At 43.2% G+C, this 27,924-nt stretch overlaps 1 protein-coding gene across 1 annotated transcript; it reads right to left on the reverse strand.

Annotated features, from left to right (window-relative positions):
* LOC309622421 (acetyl-CoA carboxylase 1-like) lies at positions 1–27,918 on the reverse strand. The gene is made up of 7 exons (XM_082409480.1): positions 27,550–27,918; positions 26,869–26,979; positions 10,252–10,395; positions 9,543–9,663; positions 6,277–6,373; positions 3,045–3,141; positions 1–1,532 (listed from the first exon to the last, which is right to left on the reverse strand). Exons 1-7 carry the CDS (start codon positions 27,685–27,687, stop codon positions 1,350–1,352), a joined length of 891 nt encoding a protein of 296 aa, XP_082265606.1. The 5' UTR covers positions 27,688–27,918; the 3' UTR covers positions 1–1,349.
* Between the last annotated feature and the right edge of the window lie 6 nt (positions 27,919–27,924).

Raw genomic sequence — 27,924 nt, forward strand, 5'->3', positions numbered from 1 at the left:
ATTTTGTTTATACTTTATACATTATGGGTTTAACTTTCTGCACAAGACATTCTTCTTGACTCCTTCAGGCTTCAAGACTCTTTTCTGACTTACTTTTGTTTTCTGTGAAGTAGCTAGCTAGCATAGCTCCTTGCACATAGGAACTCAATAAAAATGTGTAGGATTGATTTGTTTAACCTATACTCTCAATATCTCATGGTATTTCCACTGATTTATTATCTTGGTCAAAAAGTAATTCACCTGGAATAGCTTAGGAAAGTATACAAACACTAATTTGCATGTACAGTCCACATCTCCCCAAAGAAAGTGCAAAATGTGGTAGTTCTCCAGTAAATATAGACAAAGGGGACCTTTTCAACTAAAACAAAAAACAAAAAAAATCGCCCTACTCATCTACATTTGGGCAGGGAGGCTGGCCATACAGGCAGGGGTTTTCTTAGCCAGGTAAGGGAAAGTTGTTGGCATAAGGCTCTAACCTCTCACAGTTGATAACCTATAAAAGGGTAACTTCCCCAGGCTTTTCCTCCCTCAAAGCTAGAGATGCTCCTGCCCCAAGCTACTTCTGGGTGCCTTATTGAGAGTTCATTCTTTCACATTTCACATGTCCTACCTCTGATCACTCTTTTCACTCCAGCAGTATCAACTCTTCCCTCAGTCTATTCCCCTAATCCATTCTAGAGTTTTCCCTGAGGAATAAAGTTGACACTTATCAGCACACTCATCCCCTCCCGGCATGTGGTCTCTGGCCTCCGCATGGCCACGAATCTCTGGCCATTGGAGAGAAAGCTTCACGACTCTTGAGAGGTAGTGTGTGTTTCCCTGAACCATTCACACGGAGGATTCTCAGTAACTGGCAGTTCTGGCACAGAGCAGAGTCTTTATAATAATGGTCTAATATGCTGGAGCCACAGGCCCAGGGCTGTTGTTGGATAATAATAAAACATATCACAAACTGCCACAAAGGGAAAGCCTCCAGTATAGAATTTGTTCGTTTTCTTCTGGTGACGGCTAATTTCGGTATCTATCTTGGTCATCATAGAGCATTAAGGACGAACACTAACAAAGAGTATGCCCAGAAAAGAGGGACAGAGACTAGCACAATTGTGTCTCCCCAGGACCATCAGAACAGTCCATCACTAACCTGTGAAAGCTAAATCAGCAGTCCACCTAGATAACGCCTAGACAGCTCTGAAATTGTGTATGAAATTGTAAAAATCGAATTTTCCCATTCAAGTTACAACTCAGAAGATATCTAAGAGGGAGCATAATCGCCCAAAAACCTAGGCTGATGTGTTATCAGGACACTCATATAAACCCAATATAAACCCTTCCTCCCCCTGCTGCCGTGTTCAAGGGAATCGGTGACGCCCCTCCAGCCCAGGGCCAGGCCAATCACCTTTCATCCCACCAGAGAAGCCCCTCCAGTTGGCAAAGACCATCAGAGGCAGCCCTTCACGGTTGAAGTCCTTGATAGCCTGATAGGTCTTAAACGCAGAATCTGGGAACCAAACCTGGCCAGCCTGCTGGATTATCTATTAGGAAAAGCCAAAGAAGAAGACACAATTAACAACACAGTTTGAAGGGGAACCTCTCCAGGGAGAATAAAGTTTTACTGTTAAAAACTCAAAATCAAACCAAACCAAAGTTGTTGTTCATCAAGAAGATCATCCTTGAAATAAAAAAGAAGAAAGGATCCTGGCTATTTGACTTTGTTAAATACTCCTCTTCCTAAGTCTTGATTCCACCACCCACCCCTCCTTAGTCCGAAGGGGGAAACCTTACTGCTTCCAAGGGAAGGATGCAGCCTGAGGCATCCTCCTTCTAGGCTTCCCAGGGCAACTTTAAGTGACTTGACCACACAGCTCCAAGCAAGCCCCCTGGTCAGGGTCTCCACGTGCTCTCACCTCTGTGCCTGGTACAGATTCCCTGTACTGTGCTTAGTCAGCGGCGCTTGAGGTAGCCCTGCTGCATAAGCTCCTCTCGTCTCCCCGACCCCTTGTCAGGCTGTGAAGACTTAATCCACTCTTTTGAAAAGGATGGGACTTCCCTGGTGGCGCAGTGGTTAAGAATCCGCCTGCCAGTGCAGGGGACACAGGTTCGAGTCCTGGTCTGGGAAGATCCCACATGCCGCGGAGCAACTAAGCCCATGCGCCACAACTGCTGGAGCCAGTGCACCACAACTACTAAAGCCCATGCGCCTAGAGCCCGTGCTCCGCAACAAGAGAAGCCACCGCAAGGAGAAGCCTGCGCACTGCAACGAGAAAAGCCCGCGTGCAGCAACGAAGACCCAACGCAGCCAAAAAGAAAAAAAGAAAAAAAAAAGGATGGGCTGTGGCTTTCACATTTGGTGTCAGGGCAGACTTCCTTATTAATTCCAGTAGGAGCTCTTCCACGAGCACTTGGAGAACCAGGACCAATGGGCCCTCAGCATCGTCTCAGCTGCCTTTCTAGACCACATACCCAACAAAAGAAGACTGTTTTCTAGCAACAACAAGACCACTGTAAAGGCCCATTTAATTTTTTTTTTTTTTAAGATTTTTTTTAAATTTTTATTTATTTATTTATTTATGGCTGTGTTGGGTCTTCGTTTCTGTGTGAGGGCTTTCTCTAGTTGTGGCAAGTGGGGGCCACTCTTCATTGCGGTGCGCAGGCCTCTCATTATCGCGGCCTCACTTGTTGCGGAGCACAGGCTCCAGACGCGCAGGCTCAGTAATTGTGGCTCACGGGCCTAGTTGCTCCGTGGCATGTGCGATCTTCCCAGACCAGGGCTCGAACCCGTGTCCCCTGCATTGGCAGGCAGATTCTCAACCACTGCGCCACCAGGGAAGCCCAAGGCCCATTTAATTTTTCAGGCAGAATTTAGCTTGTGGTCCATTTCGAGTCATCTTAAAAGTGAGCTCGTGATGGTCTGAAATCATTCAAGGCTGCCGACTGCCCTTTCCTCTAAAATTGGTGGTTTGCAATGCTCCCAACATATCCACAGCTCTGCAGAGGTGGAAACACAGCTCCAAGCATGGGCGCTCAGGGTACTTGAGGTGACCTACCTTGGCTTCCGAATCCAGGTTTGCAGGATCAGCTGGGATACTTAGTTCCACGGTTCGGGTTTCCACGGCAACTACTCCCACGGGTATTCCTCCTAGCCTGATAAAAAATGAGCCACGTAAGAACCCAATGTATGTCTACGTTACAGCTAGTCATTTATTTTCCAATCCTACATCAAAACATTGATGGAGGGGGATGTGTAAACAAATATAGGGTCAGGGGGAAATCTGACTTTTCTGGGGGTAAAATGTTACTCTACAGATTTGGTAAAAATGGTAAATTTGGTGAATATGGAGGGAAACTGCATATTTACCAAATATGACTGGTAAACCGTAACTGGTAACTGACTCTGCCCTCAGAATCACTCCTATTCCCCACCACAGGATAAATTCAAACCGAGGGTTGTACCGGGGGAGCCTCTGCATTTAGACTCAACAGTCTAGTACGTGTGTGAGATCTTGTACACACACAAACGAACACACACACACCATCACTGTGGTTGCCAAGTGAAATCTCTCAGTTCACCCTACAGCATGTCTTTGGTGAAGATGAAGGGGAACAGTCTGAAAGGCAGTAGGAGCCTGAAACTCCATTGCTGGAACAGACCTGTAGTTTTCTATGGAGTATTGATAACGTGGTTCCTGGTAAGATCTGAGGGTACAGTAGGTCTCACCATTGGGCGTGTGGATGCAGAGTGTGCAGGTGTGTTACGGGGATGGTGAAAAACATGTGCCAAGTGTAGGGAGGTGGTTGAACAAGCCCTTAACTTTCTCTTCCGTTGGAAAAGAGCAGTGGGACAGGGTTAAGCTTCAGAAGTCATCTTGGTTGAACAGGTGATCTATATTGGAAGGATATATTTAATCTCCAAGCTCTGTTAATTTAAAAAACTGTTCAGGAGCTCAAAGCCTCTGCATCTGTACTCCATGATACCCTCCCACACTTGGTCCTCATAAAGATTTCCCAGTAAAAATCAGGAGGAGAGCGAGAAAGTGAGTGTGAGCGAGACTGCAAGGTACAGGGTGCGTCCTCACTCTGGAAAACGTGATTCAATCTTTACCTTCTCAGCCGCATTCCTTGGGGTTGGGGCTGGAACGGGTTATAGTCTCTCACTCCCCACAGCATCTCCATAACAAACTTTTCCATGAAGGATGGTCTTTGGTTGTTACACTGGCTACTGGAAATGGATCCTTGTCATCACAAGAGGCCTGACAGGGGCCTGAGTGGGGACCACCCACCCCCTTGTCACTTGCCTGCACTGAATCAGAATCAAAAGCCCTCTAGACAATCAGACAACGAGCAGAAGGTACACAGGAGGGTTTAGAAATATTTCTGTTCACAATGATTAACAATCCAACTGGAAACTTGTAATTGCAAAAGCCACCCTAAATCGGTAACTTATAACTTACATATTAGGGCCCATGTGACCTAATAAAGAACATCTTTATCCGAGTATTACAGTTATTTATTGAACTTGAAAACAGCTCAGAACAACTTCTGTTTTCTATTATACTACATATAAATTTTATCAGGCTAGCACATGAAGATGCTACATCTTGTTTTATAGTGTGTCCCTGGACAAGGTGCCATGGAATAATAAAAGACAATTTACAGCCAATAGCACACATATTCCAAACATACATACCAAAGATGAGTTTTGGCAGCACTTACAGTAACAATCCCAGAAGAATACATTTATATTTATTTCTCGAAATGCCATTGCTTTTGAAAGAAGCTGGCTCCATTTGTGTTTTATATACTTGTGAGCATGTGTATGTGTTTGGAGTAAGAAGCCCAGAACTCATCAGATGGAAAGAAAGAAAGAAGTCAGAGTGAGTGTCGCAATAAACAATGGCAGAGCTAACCACAGCCAAGCTTGACTGATCTTGCTCACAGAACAGTCCCTGTTCTTCCAATCATAAGTGTAAAGCATTATTCTCCTATTTCCCATGGGAGGATCTTAAAGACCTTAACAAAGGTCTGGCTTTCTGAGGCTTAAAATCGGTCATGTTTTTTAAGGACGGCAAAACTGAAGCCGAATGGATAAGAGACACAGTCTCAAAAAAGTTGGTTCTACTGTCCTGTGAAGACTCTCTATAACAAACCAGTAGGTCCTGAGTGGGGGGCTCTCTCCCCAGTGGGAGTTCTGCCAGGCACAAAGAATAACCCTCACTGGGACTCGGAAGCCTGTGGTGTGGCAGAAGCCTGGGAGGCCAGAGAAGATGGGAGCTGGTCCCTGGGAGTCTCGGTCCAGGCAGACTCCAGGCTGAGTCTTACTCAGAGCCCCAGTGAAAGATCCCGCCTGGTGGGATTTGCCATCTGATGGCTCCTGGTCACTGGCAGCACAAGGCGTGCTGACCTGCTGGACGGAGAGCACCACAAAGCCTAGAATTATTTTCGAGGCTGGAATCTAAATCTCAACCCAGTGTGGCATGTTTGAGAATCTTGAGCAGGTGCCACTTTTCACCAGGATAAGGAAACCTGATTGCCCCCGAGAGGAAGGTGAGCTCCAGATGTGGGTCCCCGGGGCGGCGAGTCTCCGAGGTGCAGAGCCAGATTAAGATCAGCCTCGGCAGGTGCTCGTTACGGCGAGCCTGGCAGATTATTTCGTGCAGAGCTTGCTGTTGAGTGAAGCACTTCTTAGAGTGGGTATTAAAATTTAATAGAAACTTTAATTTCCTCCTTGAAAAATAGAGGTATCCCTGCAACTTATTCCAGCTTATTTTACCCACTCCTGTTTCAGGTAAATTTTTTTGCAATTCAAATCTGACGATAAGCCAGTACAGTGCATTTGTTACTTGAATAATCTCAATGCCATGAAGGAACTTCTTCTGGTTACACAGATCTTTTGGGTGGGTTACAGAGAGAAGTAGATGAGTCTGATTCACTGGCCATCTACTCCTGAAAGAAAATGGTCTTTGGGGGAGAGAGTGGGGGTCACTGGTGAGCTATGGCTATTGTGGTTGGGCTGTACAGCCCCAGAGAGCTTTTCTTTCGGTATTATGAAAAGGAAATGTTGTCAAAACCAGACTTCAGATTAAATGCATCATTAGAGTGACACGCTAAATGACCACTGGGAACCAGTGCTCCAGTTATGCTGCCTTGGGCATGACTATAATCCAGTATTCTGAGGAAGTTTAGACAAAGAGAACATTATTGGAAAAAACCTATACAGCCCTTTCTTTTCTTGTTTTTAGTTGGGAGGAAAAAGAGCTTCCAAAACAAAAGAGCTCTTACCTGGCTCTGCCAACTGCCACAGTCTGTGCCCAGGGCTGCATGATCTCTGAGAAAGAGCCATAGTCAAAAAATCCACTCAACCACTGACCTTTCTGGGCTACAGAAGGGAAAGAAAGAAAACAGAAAATTAAAATGGTCAATTCATTCAAAATACACTGGAATTGGTAAATTGAAGGTTGGATTTGGGGGGTTATTTGTTTTTAAACGTATTATAATAGATGGAAACATTAGGCAGCTGAATGTTCATCTGCCTTCAGACCTCATCTCCTATTTCATTTGCTAGTCTGAATAAAAAGAATCATTTATCAGCAAAAGCATCATTTATTGTTAAACGATGGGGTTCAGCTAGCAGAGAGAGTTTGCGTCTTTTAAATAAATAACCTGGCTTTTTTCAAAACACCACAAACATTTGTCAAAAGGCAGCCAAGTCATTAAAGATGTTTTCAAGATGTGTATCTCTATTTTAAAACTTAGCTTACAATTTTGTTTGATTCCAATGATTTTCTTTTAATGGAAAGCTGAAGACAGCCAAATGATAAGTATGAATGATCAGATGAGGACCCAAATTTGAGGAAGAGAAAAGGGAGTCAGCTTCTCTGCTAGAAAAGCAACAAGATACATCCGCTTTACTTACTGCTCACAAAGTATAATCTTACTACAAGAAAGGGCCATGCCTGTATACTCTTGATAGGTATCAAAAATACAATGGTTCAGATGAACACACTTAATGTCATTAACCTACTTTATGCATAGAATTTCCTTCACCAGCAAGACACATAAACTTTCAACATCTTAGTTTAAGAGAAACAACTTCTGTTCCACAGGTATCCATGTTTGACCAAGGCCCCATAAAAGCTTCTGCAAATAACTGTTTCTTGGCTGCCCTCTCGGCTCATAGTTTCTCAGCAAGTCTTCTAATTTGAACACGGCCCTCCGCCCCCTAAAAACCCAAGCCCAAAACCAATTAAAAGTGGAGATCCGAGCAAGCTAACCTCTGCTGACTTAAACAGGATGGAGAGTGTTTTATCAAGACTCAACTTGTAATTACTGTGTTCTACATTCCTTGCCTCTATGGCCCCAGTGTAAAATGTGATCATCCATTTCAAAATTATCTCTCTATCATGAGCCCAAAGCCGATCGTTTAGATTCTGGTCTCGTGTTGGGCATCAGTTTGAAGAATATCACGGCACTATCTCCTCTAATAAATGACTTTAACTTTTCACCTAGAAGATATCTGCTTTAACTTATCACAGGGAATCATCTGCTTTCTTTAACGCTTCCACTAAATTAAAATCTGAAGTCACTCGATTTGGGAGCGAGTGTTAGCTGCACAAGAGACAGCAGGATGAATTACTAGGGAGTCGATGAAAAAATATTATCCAAAACCCAGAAAACTTAGTTTATCACAAATTCATTTTATTCTGTGGATCTCATTAATAATAGCCAGGATAATGCCCATCTACACACACACACACACACCTGTTCACCCCATGAAAGAGGGCTCAAATTTTGATGAAGTTTCTAAACCAAACTTCTAAGTGCATCAGGATATTGAAATTTTAACTTTATATGCCTGGATCATTTGATGGTTCTTACTTGAATAGTAATGACTTGGAACTACAGAATACATTTCAAAATGGAAATTTTTTTTCTTTAAAACCCCTCCTGTCTTATATGTTGATTGACAGAGGGGAGTCATTAGTGGGCTATAGCCATTGCAGGTGGGCTTTACTGGGCCCCCTCAAAGAAGAGCAGGTCATGTTCATTTCAGATGTAGAACTTAGAAGCCAGCTAACATGGCACCCCATAATTCCCAGGAGAACACTCACTAAGTCTTGTTCTGAATTCTGCCAGAAAAAGTCCTGAATTTTAAGGCTGATAGGTATCTTAGGCTCATAGTTCTTATTATAAATCTTGGTATCAAAATGAGAGGTAGGGAAAAAGATTACTATGGTGATTTTTCTGGTGATGTAAGAAAAAGTATTTAGTTTTATTAAGATTAACAAGAAAAGGCATTGAAGACAACAGGTAACATTTTAAATTAAAGTCAGCCCTCCTCTGGTGATTTTTTTATACTATCTATAGTTAGGCTTCAGATTAAGCCCAACTCCTACGTATTACCTGTTGAGACCTTGCCCAAATCACTTAACTTCTCTGAGCCTGTAAAATGGTCATCTCTTCTTATCTCTGAGAAGTAGTAAGTCCAAATAAGATAGTGTATATGGAAGTGCTTTACAGGCCCACCTGGCTTAGTGGGTGCCCACAAAGGTTTATTAAGTCTTCCTTATGAAGACTTCTTTCTCTTTCAACAAAATCACAATGACTCTTAAGTTTAAGGAATTATCTTCTGCATTCCATTCTTCTTTTAGATATAGCCTTTTTGGGAGGAAATAGTTGCAATAAACACGGAAAAAAGAACAAACACTTTCTCAAAAAGCCTAAAAAAAATAGATTCAAAATGTAGCAGGGGGATTTGGGGCTTCACAAAAGAACTTCCCGCTAAATAAGGTTTGTTAAAATCGCCAAATGGACAGACAAACAAGAAATGTACATTTGCCTTACGTGGAGTTACCTCTTTTTTTCCCTCTTTTTGTTTTTTAAGTTTGGTAAAATCAGCCCCAAGACAGAAGGATATATTAGATAAACATGGAGGGAGGGCTTGTTCTTACTCCATACGGTTATCACATTAAAAGCTCTGCACAGTCTCTTCATGAATAAATAATCTTACAAAGCAACCTTACATTAATAAATAAGGCACAGATCAATACTATTACCAAAATCATATGAGAAGAAGGGCGCATGCAGGGTGGGTGCCCAGCAACAGCTTGCTGGGAAGAGTGCAGTCACGCTCTATAGTGAAGGGTCTCAAAGACCTTTTCCAAAACTTATCTGATCAATCTCTGTTTATAGAGACTAGATGGTCAAAGATGCTGGTCCTATAATTCTATGACTTTATGGCTTATATTTAACTGTTTTAAAGTCTTTGCACCCATTAAATAATAAGTGCTCTAATAACAGAAAAGAAATGTATTAATGACTCCAGTGCTTATGACTCAATGGCTGATTTCATTCATTTTTCATTTGTTCTCGAAGGATTTTCTACTTTTTTCTTCAGAGAGCTGTTTTTCAGATTTCCCTCATTTCCAGGTACTTCAGTGGCTCTGTTTTCTTTCTCATATACTATTGTGCAGGAATTGGTTAGTGATTGAAAGGAAGACTGGAAGTTTGAGGGCCAGGGTGCCACAGACCCTCAAATGTATACATACTTGGGTGGGGACGGCCTGCCAGCATCCATCGAGGATCATATGGAGCCTTTGTGGGAATAAACTCGATGACTCTATCTATAGGATCCTTGGAATTCAGGAGAGGAACTGAACTGTGTACACTCTAAAAGGGGAGTTGGGGGGGAAAGAGCACAGCGATCAGTGAACAACTCCAACTCAGCAACAATCGTTATGGACAAAGACAGCAGGGCCCACATATGGAGTCACACCCGTTAGTCCTAATCGTCAGCTAGAAGAACCCTGATCTCGAGCCAAGCCCTGAGGAACAGGTACAGCTCTCAAGTCTCATGTAGGAGCCTGGCAGAAAGTGGGGCATTCTGACTCCTGATTTCAGTGTGCCCAGGCTCTCCGGGAAGCTCCCCAGAGGGATGGATACCTATTACAAAGGGGAAGATCCACAATGAGGAAGAAGCCTTAATAAGCTGGGATCTGAGCCCAGGTAGGACACGAAGGCTTCTGTGGCTGGAAATCATCAGAAAGGGAACTAACCAATGAAATCCAAAGGCATTTTAAAGGTAGGAGGCAAAAGATGGCTTTAAGAAAAAAAAAGAAATCAACGGCTTCCAGAGAACATATCGTAAAAAAATCCCTCTACCATAAAACAGTCGCACACGCAGAGGCAGTGAGCTCTGGTGAAAAGGCTGGGTGCTATGGGCTTCCTCGGTGCTGGAAGGAAGGTGGGAGGGCTTACCTTCGGCATGTAGGACAGCCAGTGCAGGACAGTGAACACCCCTTCAAAGTCATCACAGACAGTGCTGTGGGTCACCCCATTGTTGTGCATGATCTGGATGCCCCCGAGCTGGTTATTGGAGGTGTATACTTCCCTGCCGAGGACCTAGAGAAATAAACAAGAGAAAAGACATTCGTCCAGACAGAGAGAAAGGCAAAGTCTATTTCGTAATTCCCACTAAAATGGATTCTTTTCTCCACAAGACAGAGAATCCAGCCTCCGTGGGTTGTGCTGAGGGACTATCTGGGCCTTTGTCCTAAAAAGAAAACTTGGAAAACACAAAAGGCTTTTCAACAATCACATATTCTGTTGCAATTTAAACACCAGCAAGCCTCTCTCTCTCTCTCTACTAGCTGCCACAGATGCGTGTGGCATACTTGACTCTGAGCTGAAATCATGGCAGTGGGTAAAGCTGGGACCCTGAGACACAGGCTACGTCATCGCCTGCAGGCCCGGCCGAGCTGCTGCCTGTAGGCACAGTAGAGGGAATGTGCCTGTCTTTTGACAAGCTCAAGTGATGAGTCTCAGTTAAATAGAAACACTGTGAGGTTTGGATGCCTCATTTTTTAAGGGTTAATTTTCCCCTTTACATTTGATTTTTAAAGCAAAATCCTGAAGCAACTTATGACACATACATGAATGAACCCTTGAGCCGACAGTCCTCTTTGTGTGCTGGGTGCGGGGTAGTGATTTATACCCAAACCTGCTTCTCCTGCGTCCTTCCCTCCCAAGGTTCCAGGGAATTCAGGGCCTCGATTCCCTGGTGTATCCATCCCTGGAGGAGTTTAACCCTTGTGAGGTTGAAGGGCACCTGCAGTTGGAAACCATAAAGTTTCCTTTAAAAAAGAAAAAAAAAAAAAAAAAAAAGGAAGAAAAAATATTCTTCGACTTGGAAATCGTAGGGTTTCTTTTCCCCTTGAAGACTGGTTAATGACTTCTTTCAGGGAGGGAGGCTGTCCGACCCAGCAGATGGACGCTGGGCGGCCTGTTCACTGACAATCGCAAACTGCTGAGTGCGTAGTCATTGCCAGTCATCTATGGTAGCCCCGGAGAGCTCTTAACGGTTGTAGAGCGCTTACTGTGTTTTACCTTTTCTTTTCCCTTTCCTTCTTTAGAAAATAACCACAACACAAAATTTCTTCCTTACTTTTATTCACTTCCAGTCTCTGGGGAGAAGCGAATAAATGAAAGACCAGCAAATTCTACCTGTATATTTCCATCCTGCCCCTTCCTGTTAGGAGCTGGTTCTCCTGTATGCTGGGCCAGCCCCAACATCAAGACCCGCCAAAGGCTGAGGAAGGTGGTGGCCAAAGCAATGACCTCCATGTGACCCAGCTGGCCTTGGTTCCATTTAACTTCAGCTAGGAAGGATGGAAGAGACTCTTCTGAAAGGAATATGGGAAGCAAAATGGCTCTCGGATTACTGCTTTCCTCGCAAAGGAAGCACAGAGAACAAGCCTTTGCAGGCAGCCCTGAGCTGAGTAACACACCAGCAGCTCCTTTGAAGGAGCCCCCAGAACCAGGGAGGCCGTATCTGACCACTGGGCTCCCCTCCGCCTCTCGGTCTGTCTTTCATCTCAGCCCAGGCGCTGCGGCTCTTTTCTCATTCTCCTGCTGTCTCTTTCCATTTGCCCTCTCCCTGACGGATACACTGATCTCTCGGTCACTCGGCTTTCTGCTCCACTGAGTCCATATTACTAATAACACCTCCGCCACGGCCAGTTTACCTCATGAAGGCAGGAGCACATCATTACAAAATAAACTCATAACTTTGACATTCTAGCAAATACTCGCCGTTTGTTATTTTTATGGCTTTAGTCTTTCTAACAGGCAGAGGGCATTACATACCTGTTTCATTTCTATCTTTAAATGTGTGCACACGCACACTTGCACATGCATCAGGAAACAAAACAGAACGAAAAACCAACCCCAAACAAATGTCCAAAGCAGTCAGATGATGGGGGACCCTGGTGGAGGCAGAAACCCTGTCACTCAGGGAGGCCGCGCTCTGATCTGGCTCCGGTTTTATGGATGTCATAAACCTGATGGCCCACAACTGGTCCTTCTGGGACAGACGGCCTCTCTGCCAGAAGTCATTCAGTGGGATCAGCAGTATTTTTAATTATTAAAATAAAATTGGAAAGGGGGAAAAAAAAAGGAGACACTGTGCTGACCCTGAATATCTGATACCCACAATCTACGTCAGGAGCCCAGAACTCCTTACTGCCTAGAAGAGAGAGCTGGGGCTATTTTCTGCTCAGAAACGCTATTTTCTTTCCCATGAAACACTGTCTCTAATACTTGATAACGTCCAACCACTTAGAACCTCACACCTCTCCAAAATCAGTAATGAACCCATCGAGGACAAATTTCAGAAAAAGGGACTGAAACAGACCAAGAGATGCTTAGCTGTTCAAATACACCTTCCTCGGATGTCTTTGCCCCTTCATTTCAAAGAGGAAGAGAGCCTCTAGAACTGGGCTACTCCTGGAGGCCCCCTCACCTCCCCATTCTACCCCATATTCTTACAAACTAATAGGAGACAGACTTGGAAGGAGCAAGAGTTTAATAACTTGGCATGTCTTCCCTTCACAAGTGGAAACTCAGGCTCTGACGTGTTGGCATTGTTCTGAAAAGGCGGCAGTATTTATACATTTCTTCTCCTCTGGGTTCAGAAAGAAAACCAGCGCTTACCACAACCAGGAACATTACCCTGGGCTAAAGAAACGTTTGTCACGTAAGAGGATTCATTTAACTGGGGAATTAAAGATAAAAATTATAGGACAGACTAACAGAGTATCCGAAGAGCTCTCTCTGATCAGTCTTATCATATGAGGTAGGGGGTGAAGAGGGGAAGGACACACAAAAATGAAACCTGCTTCACTAACCACAAACAAATGCCAACAATCATAGCTACTTAACAATCGGTGAAGAGAAAGCAGGAGCCTCCAGTTCATCTTCAATGACCATATGTTTGGAGCATGCACCAGTAGAATGAGGGCACACACAATAGCTCCTGATTGATAGGGGTCATTGCTGACTCAAGTGGTTTTAATGATTTTAGAATACTTCACAACAAAAGCTCCAACTGCAAAAGCAGAACCTGGGCGAGGACAAAATCCATTCTGCCTAACTCTGAAATGGTCGCGCTGGAACAGTTATGCTAACCCTGATGAGCACTGAGGAAGGCACGGTAAAGAAGCCACATAGACAGAACCACTGTTTTATTCTTCAATCTACTGCCCTACCACTCTTCTACAGAAAAACCTGGGGTAAACAACCCTCATTAACATAATATTTTCATGAAGTGGGCAAGCTTCGTTCACCAATTTTTTTCCAACTTGGACATATGCGTTCTTGTATAAGTCAAGTTGCTTGCCACGTTCCAGTTCCGAAATTATTCCTCTCACATTTTATACTGCATGATACAAACTTTTAGTTTATCTGCCCAACAAGCATCAATAACCACTTAAACATAGGAACCACTCAAACAGAGGTGACTCTGATGAGGCCCCACTCTGCTGCCCCCAGGTCTAAGTGGAGAGGCAGTGCCATGCAATGCTAGGAACAGGTACCATCTCAGGTCCCCTGCTGAAGAGGGCCCACGCCGCAGGGCTGAGCCTGAAAGAGGACCTCCATTCACTCTCCATATAAACCTCAGCCTCATCCAGCACTTACAGCTGGCAGACCTGGGAATTAAGAGCGCCGCATACAGCCAGTGATTAGCAGAACACAAATGTGAGAGGCTCCACGGAAGATGCTACCTAGCCTTTAGAAATGCTGAGATACACAGGAGGTACAAATGAATGCAGCCATACGTACATACGTGCAGAGGCCTTCGCCGCCGCCGCTGCTGCCCCTTATCTAGAGACACTGCAGACAGCTCAGGTTTACCACAGCTGACAGGCAATGAAAACAGTCTAATAGACCGCCTGCTCTCGCCCTTAAATCCCTTTTTGGAGATCAAGATAAACACGTTCTTCCCGTCCCCAGTGCTCCAGACATTTGACTGAAGTGGCAGAGCATTGTGAGGTTTTGTGCAAATGAAATCAGTGTGTAATACTGAATGAATGTAGTTATTTACTTGTCAGGATGTTTGTCAGCACACAGGCACTGAGATTTCCAAGTTTCATAGATGTAACTTAGCTCAATTTTTTTTAAAAAATTGCTTTTGTCCTGATATATACATTATGCTGGGGACCTTCCGACTTATAAGCAAATATCTGCAATCATGTGCTGAAGATGTGAAAAATAACGATGCATATCGATGGAATAAAAAATGAATTCTGCTGCTTCCCTCCCTTTATCCAACCTTTCCCCCTTTAAACATTCCTGATGGGTCAGTTAAAGAAGCAGGGAGTACAAAAGTCCTCCTGCATCTAAGAATTAGGCTACACAAGCTGAGTGCTTGCTGCAATACTCCATCTCATTACAATATTTCTATTCTCCAGAGGATTTGAGGAGGGGTTTTGTAAATTTCCTCAGCAACTGTCATCACTGGACTTCATCCATGATTCTAGATATTAAAGTCACTCTGGGGACCTGTCAGGTTATCAATAAAGGTTTGGCTAAGGCAGAAAGAGAGAGATGAGAAAGAATAAGTGGGAACACGGAAGTATTAAAATGGGAACAAAAGAAAGGAGAAAGGATGAGAGAGGAAAAGGGAGGGGGGGGAGAGAAAAGAGGAAGGGGAAGAAAAAATGCAATAGCTCATCTACTCATGCTACTAACACCCTCTTCCTTGACCTGACAGGACTACATTTTTAAAAGCTGACAAGTAATTCAATCTCCAATTAACAATTTTAAGTGGTGCAGCACATATCACTGTGTAAATGTTTCTCCAGGAATATATCCAAGGGTGAATGGAATTAAATCTCTAGGGAGACAAGACCAGTGCCTATGAGACCAAGAATACTTGGGGGTTCCAAAACACAGTCTCTGAATACAAAGACGCAGGGTTACAAGTTCCTCTCCCCACTTTGTTGCCACTGTTGCCACTGGCAAACCCTCCAGAGCTGGTTGGCAGCTGGCAGGCTAGGGTTGGGGATCAAGAAGGGGCCCAGTAACACACTGCTGGCACAGAATGGGAAAGCCTCTGGTGTGAGCCACGGCTGGATTCAACACTGTCCACTGCAAGACCAAATATCTCTCAATTAGCAGCAAAATTATAAAGCGATCAGGTTTGGTGATGGATAAACTGGAGTAAAGGGACGGAGCTACCAGTAGTAGAAAAGATATTTAGCCAAAAAGAAACTGAGATGATACAGGCCAGAAATGACACTGGGAAGATCTCTGTTTACTGAGATGTAGGGAGAACAGAGGAATGAGTTAGACGGCAGAAGGATGGTAAGGATTCGAAGATGGACTGGTGAGGAACAGAGACTCATTTTTAATGCAACTGGGGTAGAGAAGAGCCACATGACAGTTTACTTGTTAAATGTATGAGAACAGGCATAGGCTTCCGGAGTCAAAACTGATGTCAAACGAAATCACTCACCTCAGGGATCCATCAACTGCTCATTTAGCTACAGACTCGAGCATACTGACAATAAATTACTTCCAAAAATAGAAAAAATTTAAAAGTGTGGTCTATTGAGGTATAATTCACATATAGTAAAATTGTCCATTTTTAGGTGTACATGAAATTTGACATCACATAGGCATATAACCACCACCACAATCACCCCAAAAGTTTTCATCAGCCCCCAAAGTATTCTCATTCCCTTTGTAATCAATTCCCTTCTCCCACCTCTGACAACCACTGATTCTTGGGTCTCAACAATATTGCCTTTTCTAGAATGTTATGAGTCTAGCTTCTTTCAGTCAGCATAATGCATCTGAGATTTATTCATGCTGACGCAGGTGGCAGTAGTTCCTTTTTTACTGCACAGTACTATTCCATTTTATGGAAATAACACACCTTGTCCATCTCTTTGCCTGTTAGCAGACATTTGGGTGGTCTCCAGTTTTTGGCAACTATGAATAAAGCTGCTAGAGACATTCATGTACAGGTTTCTGTATGAATACACATTTTCATTTCTGTTGAGTAAATACCTAGGAGTAGGACTGCTAGGTTATATGGTAAGTGGATAACTGACTCTATTTTTTTAAAAAGCTAAACTATTTCAAAGTGGCTGTACCATTTTGCATTCCCACCAATACACATGAGAGTTCCAGTTGTTTTGCATCCTCACCAACACTTAGTATTGTCTGCTTAGAATTTTTTATTTTAGTTTAGTGGTGTCTAATTGTGGTTTTAATTTGCATTTCCCTAATGACTAATGATAAATATCTTTTTGTGTGCTTATTTACCATCCTTATGCCTTTGGTGAAATGTTTGTTCAAATTTCTTACCCATTTAAAAAGTTACTGGGTTGTTTTCCTATTATTGAGTTGTGAGAGCTATATATATGTGTGTGTGTGTGTGTGTGTGTGTGTGTGTATATATATATATATATATACACACACATATACATATATATATATATATATATACACATTTTTTTTTTTTTCCAGTCACCTCCCAGTGGTTTTTCTGAATAGGATATGGGACGTGAGGTTGGTGGAAGGCAGATGGCTGTGTGACTGTCTGCGTGTGCCCACCAGTGGCAAGGCACAGAGTTTGGTGCCTGCTGGGATCTGGCTTCTTGGGGAGTAACACTGACCTTTCTTTCATCTTTGTAGCCTTTTTGTTTGTGTTTTCTCATTTACATCTGATGGGTAGCAATTTAATGTTTTCCCCTTAGAACACATGAAAAGCTTGTTATTGTCTTTTAGCCTAAATTTAAGCTCCATGAGAGCAGGAATCATATTTGTACACCCACAGCATAAGAACAGAGCTTTACACACAACAGGCACACAATAAATGCAGGTGAACTGCCATAATTCTCACTGCTCTATAAAAACTCAGCTCTGGTTTGTATTTTCAGCAAGTTGAACTACTATAAGCAAACGAAGTCTTTCCTATTAGTGTTATAATGTATAGCAGGTTCCTTAAGCAAAATGAGTGGTTCAATTTTCCTCTCCTTTTAGTTTTCCCCAGTGTAGACACTGGGTTTTTCTTTCAAAATTCTTTACCTGGGCTAGAATTAAGCTAGTAACTCTATGTACTATAAAGTCATATTATACTAGGGTTGCTCTACTGAACTGCATAAACCTGCTTTAGCTGTTGAGAAGACATTTTATCAGAGGGTTAGATAGAAAATGAAGATACCCAAAACTTGAATATATGTTCCAATGGTCTTGACTTCTCATATTTGCATCTTATGCTGTTGGTTAAATTTGGATGAGTTCCTTTCCTTAATAAACACCGATTTCTCGATTTCTCTTATGTACAGACTATTTTAAAGGGCTTAAATTCCAGACTGAGACATTTAAAAAACTAGGAACCAGTGAAGAATCAACCAGAAAAACTTGAAGCCTGGGCATGATAATCTATAGCTCAATCTAAACAGCTCTTAAAGCTTCTCCTTTCATAATTCAACACCCCTGACTGTGTACATCAGCTGATTAGACTGTGTGAAGATGGCCACTCTGAATGAGAGGGGACATAGCCAGATTTGGATCCATGCACGGAGGACATTCCCGAGAATGATGAACAGCCAGGAGTCAGGTTTCTAAACAGTCTCGTTTCCTGCGTCTTTATCATATTCACACAGCAGTCTGTGCACAGCCAGGGACCGGGTCTGTCTTCCCCCTGGAAGACTGAAGTCCTTGCATTTCTAATCTACCAACGTGTGCAGTTCTTGCACTTTTAATTTATGAGCGTTTGGGGGGGGGACCTCTCTGACTTGGGAACATATTGGCTCGGTCTAATGCTTGGAGATTATTAAACTAGGAGCTATGCTCCACTATCAAGTCTACAGATCTTTTATTTAGAAGATATGGTGCTCTAAATGCACAAAGAGCTCCCTGTCACCTTCACATTAAAGCCCCTAGTGCCTGGTAAATGGAATTATATAGCTGTCATCTCCTTTCCCCAAAGTTTTAAGAGTACAATGGGCTCATTTTTTCACACTCCATCCCAGCTTCAGAACTAAGAGACCTACTTTGTATTGATTTAAGGTCTCAGAAATAAATAAACCTGCTTCACCGCTGTGATTCACAACAAATTCATGATACACTATTGCATGATATATTTCGAGCTCTGGCTCTGGCTCTCTTTTTCCTCTGGTGAGTGATGGGGGAGGTGGGAGGTAGTGGGGAGCTGCAAAGCTGACAGCTGGATGGTTATTGGAGATGGCTGCTGACTGCGAAGCCAAGAACAGACACTGTTGAAGGAGCATGGGATTTTTTTTAACTGGGGGGCAGGGGTGAAAAGCTAATTTACTTGGGTTTCAGGCTGGGGATGGGGGAGAAGAAAGGTTAAGGGGATAGCAGAGGGAAAGATGGAATAGCAAAGCTTCAACTGAACACTAATTTGCAAAGACAGAGCTATGAACATGTGTAGAAAGAAAGGTGAAGAAAATCCAGCATAAGAAGGCGTAACATCTGACTGGAAGATGAAAACGCCCAGCTGCTCTGCTTAGGGCACTGTGCTGGCAGTCCTCAGGGGGCACTTAGCTTGAGTTCAGGGACGAGGTTTTATGAGAGGCAGAACGTGCCGAGACCCTACACGCCACAGAACCTGTGAAGTGGAGGCATCTCTTGATTCCAATACTCGGGAAGCATCCCAGTCCGGGAGGCTGGAATGGACCCTCTAGAGAGAGGGCAGAGATGTAATGGAGGTCCACACGTATGAAGTGAGCCAGAGACTGCTCCCTGAGCTGAGAGGGTAATAAGCTCTAGCATTTCACATTTGGTTTGTGTGCCCATAGAGCTTAAGATTACCTCAGTCTACAGCACCTTTATTGATTCCTGAAATAAATACCACCAAACCATGAGTTTTAACTAGTACCTAAATATGCAGCACTCAGAAAGACCTATCTTTCAATCATGTATTAGGATCCTGACTTTCGACACGGCAGGTGATGGGCAGGTCTAAAAGCCGTGCGTGACGCCATATGGCAGACTCCTAAGGTTCCATAGAGTACTACTTCATAGTGGTGAGTTTTAGCTGTTTCTCTAGTAATTACTAAGTATTTCATATTTTCAGCTGGCAAGAATGTTATTTATGAGTCCAATTTCTTTTCTATCTTTGAAGAGCATTTCCATCTTCACTACATTTGTTCTTGAGACAAGACCAGACTCTGAAAGCAAAAATACGTGGGAAAGAGTTTGGTTCTGTTCAGTTCTACATAAGCCAGACCATCAAACTGGGAGTTGCTTTGTTAATTTTGAACTGCTTTTTAAGAGGTATTCGTTTGTCTGTACAGAGAAACAGACTTTAGCCAAATATAAGGAAGAACTTTGTACAGATGAAAGGGATTGGCTGAAAAAGTACTGAGCTCCCCTTCAGTTGAGTTTTTCAAGCGTAACGGAATGACTATTTGGTAATGGAGTCACAGAGGAAATTCAAACAACAGTTGGGTGGTTGGACTTCTGAGGATCCTTCCACTCCCAACAATTATAATTCTATGGCCCCTTGGTGTCATCATGAACGATATCACCCCTCCCACCCACCACGGGGCATTTATTCTTCCACAATATGGATAAGAAACAAAAAATTTTTGAATTGTTATGCTTTACAACTCCCATTCCTAATCTTGCTAATATGTAATAATTTTACACATCACTGATATGTAATCTCACTAACATAAAATTCTCTCACATGTAGTCACTTTTTTGATCCCCCCCAACTCCTTCCCCTCATCTATTCTCTCCCTGCCCCAGCCTAACACGGTTCCCTGGCTACAAATCAAGATACATCTTCATAGCATAACAGGATACTAGAAATTAAAGAGAATTTAAGATTAAGAGAAACTCTGGCCTTCACCTTAAGGTGGGAAACGTATTTTACAAAGAGGAAATTGAGCCCCAAAGAGATTAGAGCCCAACGTTGCTTTACCTAGTAAATGGCAAGGAGAGGAATAATCAAAACTTTTTCATTTGCTTTTTTTTTTTTTTTTTAAATAATCTAAAGGCTTTGAAACTTCAAAAAGTTTGAGCACATTTACAATAGTTTGTCAAACATGATAATTCCTGAGTCTCTATTTAATGCCCAGGCAGAGACTCAGAGCTTTGACTTGATGCTTGTGTGGGTCTCCCGTCCTGAGTCTCTAAGCCACCATGCCCACATGGGCTGTCTTAGAGTCAGAGGCAATGGAGCTCTGAATACGAATTCTACCGGAGAGCCCGGGATCAGACTTCTGGTATATTACCTTGACTCACTAATGGAGTCCAAGATACCTGGTACAGTTTCCTACCAAACCCAAGGAACATCAAACGAAAGACAAATAAAACAACCCCCCAGACAGAGTGAGGTGTGCCCATATTTTGTGTGTGTGCAGGGGGAAGGGCTTGAAAACTAAGGGGATGCGCCCACTGCAACCCTTTCTGAGAACTCGTTCATAATGCTAACGCGAGGCTTACTCAGGAAGCTCAAATGCCCTCTTTAGAAAGGAGAGCGATCCCATCTGGAGCTTCGGAGCACAGGGCCTGTCTATTGTGAAAATAGGTAGTTAGGGACTTTTAAAAATGCAAATTGCTGGATTGATCCTTAGAGTGATTATGGGCTATTGTATCAACAAGTCCTTGGGGACTCTCGCAGACAGATGACTGACACATATACTACCCTATCAGGACTGAACATGGGGCCTCTCACATTAATGGCTTTCCAAAGTGTGTGACTGTCTTTAGATAACATCTATAGGGGAAGTCAATACATGAATGTACGCCACAGTGAGGACTGACATCTAACATTTTCTTAAAGGAATTTTTGCCTTCAAAGGGTCAGAAAATATAGAGAATGTTGTGTTCGTATTTCCCTTCCAGGGCCTGGATAATGAGTTGCAATGAGAAAGACCCCTAACTGCATCACAGGGAAGACCACAACAGTGCCAGTGATTTACCAGTATTAACTCATATAATCTGCACAAGAGCCTGGTAGATAGGTACTATTATGATCCCCGTTTTACAATTAATACAACGGTGACCTGGAAGGGTTAAATGCACTGCCCAAGGTCACACAACTCACAGGTGGCAGAGCCTGGACTCAAACGTGGCCAGTCTTAACTATTCCACCTCTTTCAGTTATGTGACAGTTACAATGCTGCCTCACAAAAGAGCTAAAGAACTGCCCCCTTGCTTTCTCGAGCCTCCGGGACTGACTCTCACGTTGAGTGTCACAGAGTCATGGGTGAGGAGGAAGGATGTACAGTGCAGTCCCCTGGCGCTACAAGCTCCTGGGAGGAACTCTGATACTGTACCCAACAGAACCACATTTCATATTGTACAGACACATAAAAATATGTATTTGGAAACTGAGGTCCAGAGAAGGACTGATACCAAGTCTCAAAAGCAAGATTAGCAGAATTAGCCCCCTACAGGCCTAACATACAGCCCTAGCCACACTCATCACATAATTTTTTTTTTCCTGGCAGATTCAGTGGAAATAGGGGCCAGCTCTCGCTAAGGGGAATGAGATTATTGGATTTTTTTTTTTTTTTTTTTTTTGCCTTAAACCAGAAGCTTTAAAATGCTATCACAAGAAAATCATATATCACCTCTTGAATGAATCTATAATCTATCTATCAGGCCATGGGCACATGCCTTACCTCCACAGACAGTAACTGTCCAGAGGACAAGTCAAAAACTGCAATGCTGATTTCTTGGTATACAGAGAGAGCTTTCACCAAGTCTGGGGCAGTGGACTGAGAACTGGCAGGCTCTAGTCTACTTCCCTTATCACACTAGGTCCTCCCAGCCTACCCACCACCTGATGTTACAGTACACATATTACACAGAAACAGAGACGGGGAGTGGAGGGGAGAGGAAGTGGGTCCGAAAGTCACTGCAAACATCCAGTGGCACCTTGACTTAGGAGTTCATGACTCTACAAACTGTCACAGACCCTTAAGGGTCTATCTTTCCAGTTCTCCAAGCACACAGACTGCTGCCTTTGCCAGGCCAGCATGACTCACTTTGAGCAGGTAGTCTGTCATGTCCATCAAGTCCGCCCTTACCACTCAGTGAGGCATTTTGAGGGATCTGCCCACCAACAGCCCACAGTTTGTAGAGCTGGGAACCTATGACCCACTACCTGGAGTGACATGAAAGAGCAGGCCCTTAGAAGCTTCTCTTCCTAATGTCATCACTCTCGTGATGTTTGGACACAAAATAAAATGACCGGACTGCTTTCTCTTCTCAGGCCTTCTGGACACTAAGCCCAGGGGACTGAGCGCATCTTAAATGAAACTCGGGGATGTGGAAGTTCATGTTCTGCTGCTACTTCTAGTCTTTGTCAGTGGAACTAGGTTACTTTACCTCTTGCTGTTTTTGTCTTTCCATCTGTAAAATGGCCCTGATGCCACCAGCCCACCCAGAAGGTAGCAAGGAACCAGATAGATGTTCTTGATTTTAAGTTTCAAATAAAGTCATGCAGGCTGCCTCTAATCACCATCTCATTACCTTGAGTTCAAATGTCAACTCTGCTTCTGCAACACTTAAGGAAACCTGGATCCTGTATTTCTCCTCACCTTTGTAATACTTTGAGTATTTTACAAATAACTGCAGGCAGCGAAGAACAAGACATTCAAGGAAAGAGAATACACAAATACTGAGATCACAGGACAAGGGATCAAAAGACGCATATGGGGAGCTCTTTCTGGTTCTGGAACAAAAGACAGAGTGGCAAAGGATGGGGCCCGTGAATAAGATGTGTAGGTGAACGGTGAAATCACTGAAAGAGAAAAACAGGAAACCGCCGGGATGGTTATATTTTATATGCAGATGACCACTGCTGGCTACAAAAAGAAATCCTTTAAAAAGTAAGAGTCTTTGGAAGCAAGAGGTTAGAAGGTCTAAACTAATTAAAACCAGGTCGGCTAACGACAGGCAACATCACATGAGCACTGAGATGGAGAGTAGCTATAAAAGCTTGACGCGTACATGCAGTGTATTAAGTTGGGAATACGTGTCTCTCCAGCTTCATATCTATTAAAGGAACAAACAATTTACATGTGGCTGCATTACGGGAGTGTGATATGTGGAGTGACAAACCTTTCTCTTCACATCCAACTATGTTCAGTCAAAGCAGAGATGGGGTGGAGGGGGGTGAGGAGGGGAGGAGAAAAGCAGGGAGAAAGAAAGTTTTTAAAAAATCTCTGCCTCAGCAAAAGTTTTCATTAAAATTTTAGACAAATGATCCCTGTGTCCTTCTCCCTTGCTGCCTGGGGCTCCATGCTATTTCTATGCAAATAACAACCTCGTGGTTTATATCTTATTATTTCCACCAGAGCTGCAGTGCGACATGACCTGAGACGTGTAAGAGGTGGGTGGGGGGCTGGGGGGTGGAGTTAGAGAGGAGAGAGAGACAGAGGAAGAAGGGAGAGACAGAGAGAGAGAGAAAGATGAAGTGGGTGTTCACTCAAGTGTGAACAAATATTGTCAGGAGTGAGCGTCAAGAACAAAAAAGAATTGCAGGGATAACGTGTTTATTTCAGTCTCCCCACCCGCCCTTGCAAACCGGCACCTTTTAAAATTCATTGGGCATCAGGCGATCATGCACAATCCATCTGCTTTCACTTTATCATTTGCATTTCATGCCTCCTGGCTTTTGATGTGCTGATACTTTGATGCAGTCAGGAGACACGCATTATCATTATTTCAATTTTCAAAGGGGTCAACGGGATCGGCACTTGCACACACAGATTTTTTCCCCCCCTACAACCTCTGCACAACCACCTCCCTTCTTATTCTTCACCCTAATTTTAACATAAAGGATGAAGACTCAAAAAGGTAGGGGTCAAATGTTTACAGCCTAAAAGCTCGCATACACTGCCTACATTCCCGCTTTACACAGGTACACGCGTACGACAAGCTAGATGGCCAGGGCTTGTGGAGTCTCTACAGGGTTTCAGACACACACAAAGACTCACACATGGAGACTCAGGGAGGCACACAGACAGAAAAAGAGGGATCTAGACGCAACATACAGACACAAAGAGACAGAGACCAGCACTCACACAGGAAGAGGCATGCACTCAAAGTGACCTGGACACACGCCCAGAGGATGCGAGACAGAGATTCTTATAGGAAGAAAAGGCAGATGTGCAAAGAGACACCAGTGCAGACAAAGGCAGGATGTGCACAAGGAGGGAGGCGGAAGAGGCAGTCTGAGCGTGTGGCTCCTTTCTAGTTTCCTTTCTCGTACCTGAGAGGCAACAGGGGCAGACAGGACATTCTTAATGAATTTGCATGAAATCGGGGGTCTTCCAGCACCACGGCTGCACATAAGAGGCAGTGACATGAAGACAGTGAAGCGGGCAGAGCAGGGTTAAGTAACCCCTATAACTGATCACTCCCTTCAGCTACAAATGATCGCAGCCTTCTGGAAATGAGCATTGTGGGGTAAGTTACAGCTACAGCTTTACTGTCTTTTCCCTACAACTAGACTTCTCCTTTAACAAGCAGCCCTGCAGGCTAGGAGGAAGATGAATATAATGAATTTGATCATAACAATTCAACCGGGTTTTAAGAAAAAATTCCCTAATGCTTTCTTTGTGGCAGGATTGAAATTCAACTAGCAAGTTTTTAGGAAAAAACAAACAAACAAACAAAAACCCCAGCAGCAGCGACAACAACACAACACCACCACCTTTGCTTTTCAGAATATTCTTTGGATATCAGGGAGAAAATAAAAAACTCAATGTAGCAAGATACTTTTCAGAAATTAGCTCTTTGTTCAGGTACGGGAACATTATGGAAATGCAGGTGTCTTCTTTAAATTCTATCCTCACAGATAATGGTATCTACAATTCTCTTCAGCATTCATCAGTATCTCATCCTAAGAAGGTATCCAAAAGAACAACTTAAAAATAAAGTGAGTTTCTCCCGCAGCAATAATCTCCCTCAGTAGAGCAGTTCACAATATTTATTTCCAGGCTACTCTCCAAAAAGAGAGCAGGACATCCAAGTTTGCCGTTGTTAGCACTGCTCTGCCTTTCCTTGGAGAGAAAGGCAAGCCCAGAGAAGGACACGAAGTTCATACGAATGCAGAGAGCAAACTTATCACACCACACCATTCTCATTTCTGACATCCCCAAAAGCTAATTGGACTGATGGCAGCGTCAACTTATTCTAAATGGGAATGATAGGATAGGACACTTAATTCCCATCCTTCCACTTGAAAGCCAAGGCTTCATAAACAGTTTGTGTGAGTCTAGTAAACAACTTAGCATGCGTATAGCTCCGCAAGCTCAATCACCAAACCGTGTAAGGGAGAGGAAAAGGAAACTACAACTGTAATGTGAGCCAACACTTTGTGCCAACTACTAGCTGCTTTCACCTATGTTTTCTCATTTGATGTCCACAGCATCATTCAGAGGTGGAAATTATCATCCCCCTTTGACAGATAAAGAAAGCTGAGGAGTTGAGGGGTTATACGAGTTGTACGAGGTCAGTCAGCCAGGCAGCCTCAGACAATTACATATTCCTGGCTCTGGAGAGAAAATAATTTTCCTATGCCCGCAAAGGAGTGAGAACTATACTGTCGGGGACTTCCTGGGCACAGTGGTTAAGAATCCGCCTGCCAATGCAGGGGACACGGGTTCGAGCCCTGGTCCGGGAAGATCCCACATGCCGCGGAGCAACTAAGCCTGCGTGCCACAACTACTGAAGTCCGCGTGCCTAGAGCCCGTGCTCTGCAACGAGAGAAGCCACCGCAATGAGAAGGCTGTGCACCGCAGCGAAGAGTAGCCCCTACTCACCGCAACTAGAGAAAGCCCGCTCGTAGCAACAAAGACCCAACGTAGCCTAAATTAATTAATTAATTAAAAAATATATATATATTCAGGTATTCTTAGACAGTTTTCACTCTTGCAAGCTGTGACCTCACTATCCATTTTTTTTCCCTCTCTGGAAAAGCCACTATGAGCTTGGATTGAAAAGGCACAAGCATTTCTTTTGAAGGGAAAATAAATCTCCATGTCATACTCTTTCTCAGCAATCCATCCATGCATCCAATCCACCCATCTTTCCACTCAATAATTACCAAGTACTTCCTTACGTACAAGGGACCATCATATGTGCTCCTTTTCAGAGGTGCTTTCACAAATTTCTCAAAACATTAAAACTTGATACCCTCAACATGTTCAGAGGATGTTTCAGAGGTAGCTCCATGTCTGGGAATAGATCTCACATCCCTCGCTCACAGATGAGAAAAAGGGAGGGAAGGCAGAACAGAAGCATTCAATTAGTTCTGTATTTCTAGAAGGACATCAGAATGTAAACTCCTCACAGCAGGAGTTCTATATGGTTTGTTTATTACATATCTTCAGGGCTTGGAATAGTGCCTGGCACATAGTAGGTACTCAAAACACTCATTTTGTTGAATGAATGAATGAATGAATAGGAGGGAAGATGGAGGGAGAGGGGAAGAGATAGACTGAGGAAGCCTTCCCCCAATCAGGATCTAGAATTAGGAATTCACAATAATCCTCCAAAAGCTTCACATACTTCTCCCAAACCCTAGAAACTTACTTTGTTGAGGGCCCCAGCTCCTGTCAGAATTAAGTGAGAATTTTCAACCTGGATGGTTCTCTGTCCCAGTCGGACAAGGTAAGCCCCAATCCCAATGGCCCGACATGTAACCTTAAAAAAGAATAAATTCGACATGTCACATATTTATGTTCCCTCCCTAGCTATAATAACTAAGGCACAGATATGTAAAATCCACATTAACAGAAAAAAGATATTGCTTTTTTAGGAAATCTGTTTGATTAATAACAATACAAAAACACAATTTCCTGGTTAAAGCAAAGAAGGTACAGAATTCATTCAATGATTCAAGTTACAGACAGTTAAAGGATCATACGCCCTTTACTTCTTACACTTTTGTTTATTTCACAGAAGTTTGGCATCTACACTAGAGGTATGAACAAGGAAAACAGTAAGAGGAGAAGAAATTTCAGCTGTTAATACTCCGGTAGAATATTTAGAGAAATAAGAAGTTAAACTAAAGGCTAACATGAGGTGCTACGTTTAGCTGGGAAATTCAATTATTTACATTATCCTGCCTTCCTACTTTCGTGCACAATTAAAATCAAATTGTAGATATACAGTTTTTAAGAAATGCTCCCATTTGGGACTAAGTAGCGGGGATGGGAGCAAAAACAAATCCTAGTCAGCTCTTCAAAAATCTCACGCTCTGGCAAGATTTACCAGGCTAATGGTGATGATCTCATCATAGGCCAACGAGGATTCTCCAGCAATCATTCCAGAACCTCGAAGGTTCTCTGCTCCAAGTCCCTCTTCCTTCCCAATAATATCGGTTATCTTGTACCTAGTGGATACAGCCATGCCAAATTATACAGGTTAAACACGTTAACAACAATCCATTAAAAGAATAACCACCATTAACAGGCTGCTAAAAGCATACTGAAAGCTTATATTTAATACCAGGGCTCTGTACTTTTTTTTTATACTCTTCATTCATATATCTTTCCTTCTTAGTTTGGTGCCTATTTTGTCTGGAAGCAATATGGTATAGCAGAAAGAGCAAAATCTGGAACTAAGTAGACAGGTTTAAATCCCTGC

This window comes from Balaenoptera borealis (genome assembly GCF_965194805.1).
Source record: "Balaenoptera borealis genome assembly, contig: HAP1_SCAFFOLD_2580, whole genome shotgun sequence".
In the NCBI taxonomy this organism is placed as follows: domain Eukaryota; kingdom Metazoa; phylum Chordata; class Mammalia; order Artiodactyla; family Balaenopteridae; genus Balaenoptera; species Balaenoptera borealis.